This window comes from Chlamydotis macqueenii, chromosome 1 (genome assembly GCF_036417535.1).
Source record: "Chlamydotis macqueenii isolate bChlMac1 chromosome 1, bChlMac1.mat, whole genome shotgun sequence".
Taxonomy (NCBI): Eukaryota; Metazoa; Chordata; class Aves; order Otidiformes; family Otididae; genus Chlamydotis; species Chlamydotis macqueenii.
Window position 1 is genome coordinate 84,654,830 of NC_141556.1, and position 8,739 is coordinate 84,663,568.

The window sequence follows — 8,739 nt, forward strand, 5'->3', positions numbered from 1 at the left end:
GTGACAAGGGATCTGTTCCCTGTAATTGTAGAATTAGAAGGGACCTGTTCCCTGGTATTGTAGAACTAACAAGGGATCTGTTCCCTGGAATTGTAGAATTAGAAGGGATTGTTCCCTGGAATTGTAGGACTAACAAGGAATCTGTTCCCTGGAATTGTAGGACTAGAAGGGATCTGTTCCCTGGAATTGTAGGCTCACTATGGCCTCTCTGGGAGGTCTGATTGTAGATTGCAACCTTCTCCTGGGGAAATTCTCCTCTTGGTATGACTTGGGCCTAAAATAATAACAATTGGCATGATCCATAAGCTGCCGTTCTGGCAAAGGAACGCAGACTTAAACTTGGAAAGGGAAAGGCAGTAGTTTGCAGGGTTTTAGGAGCTGATCTGGTGGAAGAACAATGGGATCCACAAGCCTTAGTGGATCGAATCTCCAGTCTGACAAAAGGAAGATTTAAACATGGCTAGGGAAAGGTGTTGCTTTGTGGTGTTTTAGGAGCTGCCCTGGTGGGTCTCTGGTATCTGACCAAAGAAGCAGAGAGGGAGGCAATAACAGTAAAAGCTTTACAAAAACAACTAGAGAAAGAGACAAAAGTTCTCTCTGAAGAGTGTAGTCTTGATGCCGAGTGGGCAACTAACCAAAGGCCACACACCGCTTTGGCAGAGGTTTTGGAGCAGGAAAAGATACTAAAGCAGCAACTGAATGAAACCCACTCCCAAATTGGTGTGGGATATTATCGATGGATATAATTTCTGACCAGGGAAAGGAACTAGAATTGTTAGACCCTTTTGAAGATTTAGAACACATAAAATAGATATCTTCCCCTGGAACAAAGCAAGCTACAATGCGACCTCTAAAAGAAGCTTTTGATGATGGTCATGGAGGAGCTCAACAAGTCACTATTCATACCATTCTCTATTCCTCTACTGATTTGGCTGAAATTCAGGAAAAATATTCCTGGGGACTCAGGGAGATGGAAACTGAATATGCGGGAAGGGTGTCTCTCACTGAGGGTGACCGTATTTTGCTCCCTGAAATTCCAGCAGGTGTTCTGGGGCTGGATCTGCTTGGGAGGTGGGTGTTTGGTCTCCCAGTTGTTCATATGTGATTGCTCCAGCCTGTGCCGGAGTGGCCCCCTTCAGGGACCGTGGATGTTGGGCCCTGCCCCCTTCCCTTGGGGACCTAGGCGGGGATGGCCCCTGTTACAACTGAGTTGTGAGGACAGGGTATGATTATTCCAGCCCATTCACCTTGTGGCTCCCCAGTACGGCCAGTCCAAACCTAACGGAAAGGGGCAATTAACAGTTGATTACCAACATCTAAATACCAATATGGGCCTCTTGGCCTCTGCCATACCTAACATAGCCAAATTAATTGCAACTATACAGGAACAAGACCTCCAAATCTTGGCAACTATTGATGTAAAAGAGATGTTTTTCACGATTCCCCTGCAAGAAGCACACAGATCATTTTGCTTTCACAAGGGATACTGATACACTTTGACCCAGTGAGGGGGTCAAAGTGTATCAGTATATTGATGATGTACTGATTTGTGGCCCTGATACTAATGTAGTGGGACAAGCCCTAACAGAAATTATTACACATCTGGAGAGTTTAGGACTCCAGATTTCACCTGAAAGGGTACAACCCCCTTCCTCAGAGGTAAAGTTCCTGGGTATTTGGTGGAGGAGTGGCACAGTGTGTATTCCCCCTAAAACCTTGACTACCCTTGAAGAGGTGGGAATGCCTGGAAACAAAAGGGAACTTCAGCATGCCCTGGGCCTGTTAGTATTTTGGAGGAAACACATTCCAGATTTCTCCATCATAGCCCGACCCTTATATGACTTGACACAAAAAAGAGCTGCCTGGGACTGGACCCCTGACCCTGAGGAAGCCTTAAAACTGCTGGTCTTTGAGGCTGAGGTATACCAGGCTTTAGGGCAAATACACCTGACAGATCCACTCCATATTGAAAAGGGCTTTGCAATTCATGAGCTGTCCATACAGCATTACCCCGAGGGTCTGTTGGGTCCCAGTGGGTTTTGTAGCTTCGAGGATGCGGAAAAGCGATATTTAGTTTGGGAGAGGGGCCTCTTTGTGGTTGGCCTAGTTTTGCAGGAGGCTGAGAGAATTGTGCAGCAGCACTCCATCATTCTGTGGGGACTATTTGAGATCCTGAAATTGGTACTGCCTGGGACCTCACTCCCTGTAGGTGTTGCACAGTGAGAAACAGTGAGGAAATGGTATGCACAGCTAGACCACTACTGCCATCCACCATCTGATCACCCAGACCTAGAACCTCTTCCTTCTTGTATAAAACCTTCCCCTCCATTTGAACCTCACCTAAAGAATGTGCAGTTCACTGTGGCATCCTCTGAAAGAGTTGGGGGGGGGGAAGGTGTGGAAATATCGAGCAGTATGGGGGCAGGGGGAATGCTCAGGTGGGAGAGTTGATAGCAGTTTGGAGGGCAATTGGGGGAAGGGGCTGAGAACAGGGAACTAGTGTTTATTTATATAGACTTATATGCTGTATTTAAAGAGATGCACTGAGTGGCTGCTTTTCTGGGAACGAAATCAGTGGGAGGTTAATTGAGTGCCTGTGTGGCAAAGGGAAAAATGGGAGGAAATCCTAAATATTGCTAAACAGGGGACTTTTTTTTTGGTGGGATGGGTGGCTGCACACTCCCAAAAGCGAGATCACTCAGCCCACATTTGGAACACTATAAAGGGGCTGAAGCTATGGTTTAGTTACCTACCAAAACCCCAGTCAATTCAATCAGATAATGGTAGCCACTTTACTGCTGAGGTGGTTTAGGGATGGGCAAAAGACGAGGAAATATAATGGGTATTTCACATCCCCTATTATCCTCAAGCTAATGGGACAGTGGAAAGAACAAATGGATTACTGAAGTGTGTCCTTAGACCTCACGATTCTGGATGGCCTGCGCAACTCCCCATTGCTGTAGCAAAAGTGAACAATCACTGGAGGGTAAATGGCACCGTGTTTTGCCCCAAACCATCTTAAAGATATGGTGAAAACACTCCACTATCCAGGACAACCTATCTTGGTAGATTTAGCAACAATAGAAGTTCCTTTAACTCTGAAAACTCTGCTCAAATTCTATGCCTGGATAGCCACTGACACCAATGGAAAAGACCACCAAATCAATACCAGATGGATTGCACCAATCCTCTAAAACTGTTTGTTTTGCTCTGCATATTTACAGACTATTGCAGAAACCTTTGTGGACCTTATGTTTATATTGTTACCCTTGGTGGTTGCTTCACCATCCTTGATGAAGAGCTTTCCCTGTCGATCAGCATTTCATGTTTACAATCTTCTGCGACTGGCTGCCCATTGGAAAATAAGTCCTCAAAATAGCAAATGTAGGATGATTGCTAGCAGTCCAAAAGCGCCAGCACTGAGATCTCTTGCTGTTCCTAGCTATCCCTTGCTAGTGCATCTACAGGCTGACAAGCACTGGGGCTCTGCTTGCAAGACTGTAGATGCACTAGCACTCTGACGTTTACCATCAACTTGGGCCAGCACACCATAGGAAAAAGGTCCTCAAAATCGCAAACATTGGATGATTACTCCCACGCGAGAAGTGCCAGCACTGAAAGCTCTTGCTGCTTTTCACCGTGCCTTGCTAGCACATCTACAGGCCCACAAACATCAGGGCTCTGTGCTTTCCTGACCACCTTACTTTTGACCCTGTTGAAGGGACTTCTGACTTCTGATAAAACCAAGAAAAATGCAGCAGGGATGGAAGAAGAACTGGCTTTAGCAACTAGCACCCAGCAACTCGAGATCGTCATCTTCAACCTGAAGACCATGAACATAAACCAATCACACTAGATACACCAACTGAGAATCATAGAATCATAGAATCATAGAATCACATGGTTGGATGGGACCTATAAGATCATCTAGTCCAACCGTCTTCCCACTACCATTGCTGCCACAGCTACTAAACCATATCCTGTAGCTTCTCATCAAGCCGCCTCTTGAACACTGCCAGGGACGGAGACTCCACCACCTCCCTGGGCAGGCCGTTCCAGTGCCTTACCACTCTTTGAGAGAAAAAGTTTTTCCTCAAGTCCAATCTAAACCTCCTCTGGTACAACTTGTGGCCATTTCCTCGGGTCCTGCTTGTTGCCTGGAAGAAGAGGCCAAACCCCTGTTCATCACAACCTGCCTTCAGGAAGCTATAGAGTGCAATGAGGTCTCCCCTGAGCCTCCTCTTCTCCAGACTAAACAATCCCAACTCTCTCAGCCGCTCCTCATAAGACTTGTGCTCCAGACCCCTCACCAGCTTTGTTGCCCTTCTCTGGACACGTTCCAGGGCTTCAATGTCTTTCTTGTAGTGAGGGGCCCAAAACTGAACACAATACTCAAGGTGCGGCCTCACCAGTGCCGAATACAGGGGGATGATTACCTCCCTGCTCCTGCTGGCCACACTATTTCTAATGCAGGCCAGGATGCCGTTGGCTCTCTTGGCCACCTGGGCACACTGTCGGCTCATGTTCAGCTGAGCATCAACCAACACCCCCAGGTCCCTTTCCTCTTCACAGTCCTCCAGCCACTCAGCTCCGAGCCTATAGCGCTGCATGGGGTTATTGTGGCCAAAGTGCAGGACCCGACACTTGGCCTTGTTGAACCTCATGCCATTCAGCTCAGCCCAGTGATCCAGCCTATCCAGATCCCTCTGAAGGGCCTCCCTACCTTCAGGCAGATCAACACCGCCACCCAACTTGGTGTCATCTGCAAACTTACTGAGGGTACACTCAATCCCCTCGTCTAGGTCATCAATAAAGATATTGAACAAGATGGGCCCAAGTACCGACCCCAGGGGGACACCACTTGTAACAGGCTGCCAGCTGGACTTGACTCCATTAACCACCACCCGCTGGGCACGGCCCCCTAGCCAATTCTTCATCCAAAGAAGGGTATACCTACCCAGTCCACAGGCAGCCAGTTTCCCTAGGAGAATACTGTGAGAGACCGTGTCAAAGGCCTTGCTGAAGTCCAGGTAGACCACATCAACAGCCTTTCCTTCATCCACCAGTCTGGTCACCCAGTCGTAAAAGGAAATGAGGTTGGTCAAGCACGACCTGCCTTTCGTGAACCCGTGCTGGCTGGGCCTGATCCCCTGGATGCCACTCATATGCCGAGTGATCTCACCCAAGATGATTTGCTCCATAACTTTCCCAGGTACTGAGGTCAGGCTGACAGGCCTGTAGTTCCCCGGATCCTCCTTACGGCCCTTCTTGTAGATGGGAGTCACATCGGCAAGCCTCCAGTCCTCCGGGACCTCCCCAGATAACCAGGACCGCTGGTAGATGGCCGAGAGCGGCTCGGCAATCACCCCCACCAACTCCCTTAGCACCCTAGGATGGAGCCCGTCCGGTCCCATGGACTTGTGGCAGTCCAGATGGAGAAGGAGCTCTCTAACTGTCTCCACCTGTACCACAGGGGGTGTACTCGGCCTGGCATCCCAGACTTCCAGATTAGGGCATAAAGTGCCCTGAGGATAACTGATCTGCCTATTAAAGGCAGAAGTAAAGAAGGCGTTGAGGACCTCAGCCTTCTCCTTATCCTTAGTGATCACATTCCCCGCTGCATCAAGTAAAGGGTGTAAATGCTCCTTATTTCTTCTCTTACCACTGATATATTTGTAAAAGGATTTCTTGTTCTCTTTTACTGCAGTGGCCAATCTGAGTTCATGCTGAGCTTTTGCCTTCCTAACTTCCTCCCTGCATACCTTAGAAACTTCTTTGTAATCTCCCCAAGTAGCCTGTCCCTTCTTCCAGAGGACATAGACTCTCTTTTTCTTCCGGAGCCTCAACAATAGTTCCCGGTTCATCCACACCGGTCTTCTTCCCCTACGGCTCGCCTTACAGCATTCAGGAACAGCCTGTTCTTGTGCCTTTAAGATCTCCATCTTGAGGAGCGTCCAGGCTTCCTGGACCCCTTTACCCTTAAGGAGCGACTCCCAAGGGACCCTCGCAACAAGCGTCCTGAACAAGTCAAAGTCCGCCCTCTTGAAGTTCAGGATAGCCGTTCTGCTAGTGATCCTTCTGACATCTCCAAGAATAGAGAATTCTACAATTTCATGGTCGCTCTGCCCAAGACAGTGCCCAACCTTCACGTCTCCCACCAGACCTTCTCTGTTAGTAAAGAGTACGTCAATCAGGGCACCACCCCTGGTAGGCTCTCGTACCAGCTGCATAAGGAAACTATCTTCCACACCCTCTAGGAACCTTTTGGACTGTTTCCTGTGCGCTGTACGATATTCCCAGCATATATCAGGGAAGTTGAAGTCTCCCACAAGAACGAGTGCTGGCGATTGCGCGACTCGCTCAAGCTGCCCATAGAACGCCTCGTCCTTCTCTTCATCCTGATTAGGCGGTCTATAACAGACCCCCACCACGATGTCACTCCTACAGGCCTTTCCTCTTATCCTTATCCATAGACACTCAACTGTATCATTCCCAACCCCAAGCTCTTCAACGTCAAAACAGTCTTTAATATAAAGGGCCACACCACCACCCTTCCTTCCTCGTCTATCCCTTCTGAAGAGCTTGTAGCCTTCCATCACAGCACTCCAGTCGTGGGAGTGGTCCCACCACGTTTCAGTAATGGCAACCAGGTCATAGTTATCCTGCCGCACAATCGCTTCCAGCTCCTCCTGTTTGTTACTCATGCTGCGTGCATTGGTGTACATGCACTTCAGCCGAGACGGCTGCCTCAGCCCCAGATCGAGCACCGTTCCCCTGGGCTCTTCCCTTGAGGGCCTTGTTTTGTCCCCTTCCCCCTTCGTAGCTAGTTTAAAGATCTGTCGATAAGCCCCGCCAGCTCCTGTGCTAGGATTCGTTGTCCCCTGTAAGAAAGGTGGGTTCCACAAACAGAAGACAGGCCAGGGGCCGAGTAAACTGCCCCATGATCAAAGAACCCAAAGTTTCTGTCTCGACACCAGCCTCTAAGCCAATTATTCATTAATGGAACTTTCCAAGCCCACTCCGTGCCGCTCACTGACCCTGAAGGTATAGAACAGAAGATCACTTGAGCTCCTGCTCCTTGAACCAAACGCCCTAAACCCCTGAAATCTCTTTTCATAGTTCGTAGGCTTCTCTGTGCAATTTCATCACTGCCCACTTGAACTATGAGGAGTGGAAAATAATCAGTGGGCCTAACCAGCTGTGGGAGTTTCCGGGTTATGTCTCTGACCCGGGCCCCAGGAAGGCAGCACACCTCCCTACGGGTAGGGTCAGGCCGGCATATTGGGCCCTCTGTCCCTCTCAGAAGGGAGTCACCTACAACTATCACCCTTCTTTCTTTTTTGGAGGAGGCAGTCTTCAAGCGTGGCTCCGACTGCCTCACCTTATGCAAGCTAGGAGGCGGCGTTCCCACGTCATCCTCACTCGCCTCTCCCTCCGGTTTCAGGACTTCAAACCTGTTACACAGAGGGACCTGGGGAACCGAGGTAGGTCGGGATGGGGGTTGCCTGCAACGCCAACCTGGGACCTGCTGCCATCCCTCCTCTTCTCTCAAGCAGTCCCTCTCCGCTTGACTATGGCAAGGGAGAGTGTCCACTACTCCCTCAGTCCGGGGGGTGCAATCTCTGCGTCTTTCTCGCAGAGAGTCACTCCACCAGTCAATCTCCCGCTCACACTCTCTGATACTCCGTAACCTCTCTATGTCCTCCCTAAGCTCCACCACCAGACTGAGCAGCTCATTCAGCTGCTCACACCTCGCACAGGTGGCATCCTTCCCGTCCGCTCCTGGCAGCAGCAGGCACAGGCACTCCCTGCAGCCAGAGACCTGAACTGCCGCATTTTTGGGCAGACCTTCTGTCTGGGTTGCCACAGTCTTCTTGGGGGAAGCCCGCTTCCTGGTGAGGACCATGTTTAAAGCTGTGATGTCAGAGCCTGTCAATAGGAGAGCAGGTCGCCCGAGAAAAGACTACGGAATCTATTCATAAAAGTATTCAAAACTTGCAAAAAGGAGTACAAAAAACTGCAACAAAGTGAGTAAACACTACGTCCTCTGTCCTTGCCCTGAGAGACTGCTATGACAGATGGAGCCCAAAGTCATGAACTAAATGAACTCAATAGACATTTTTTGAGAGATAGCCCATAGACTAAGGGAGTGATATCCGTATGTATGTGTATATATATGTATATCAAAGACAGAAAAAAAGGTGATGATTGTGTGAAAAAAAGGTGATGAAAAAGTTGTAGGATCTGGGAATGATGTAGATGGTATGGAATAAGGAGTGGATAACTGCCGGCTCTCTTGCCAGCTAACCTACCCCGCACGCACCGGAGCCCCGCTCCGGGGAAAGCAGGGCATCACACGGACACCGTCAAGCCAAGCCTTCAATTTAATGCTGTGCAACACAGGGTTAAATACCCATACACCCGCTACGCACGCGAACGCACCCGCCCCCTGCGCCCATGAATCTATCCGTGCCTGCCACGCACCTGCCCCTGCACCCATGGACTTATCCGTGCCCACCACGTACGTGGACACACCTGCCCCCTGCGCCCATGGACCTATCCGCGCCTAGTGCGCGAATCACTGCAGACTGCCACTCCTGCATACATGCAGCCCTGCTAACGTTACCCCACAATTCCCCCCCTCTATGCTAAATCATTCTAGTCTAATGGCTGGTACCCTGAGGTGGATGCCGCTATAACATAGTTGATCATGGATAGTCGCCTAGTGACCCTTCAATC

The 8,739-nt window shown here is 49.6% G+C and overlaps 1 protein-coding gene across 1 annotated transcript; it reads right to left on the reverse strand.

The window, feature by feature from the left end:
• Positions 1-850: 850 nt before the first annotated feature.
• Positions 851-7,906, reverse strand: LOC147602188 (uncharacterized). The gene is made up of 2 exons (XM_086749532.1): positions 7,038-7,906; positions 851-977 (listed from the first exon to the last, which is right to left on the reverse strand). The coding sequence occupies exons 1-2, from the start codon at positions 7,904-7,906 to the stop codon at positions 851-853; spliced, it is 996 nt and encodes a 331-aa protein (XP_086605658.1).
• Positions 7,907-8,739: the final 833 nt, after the last annotated feature.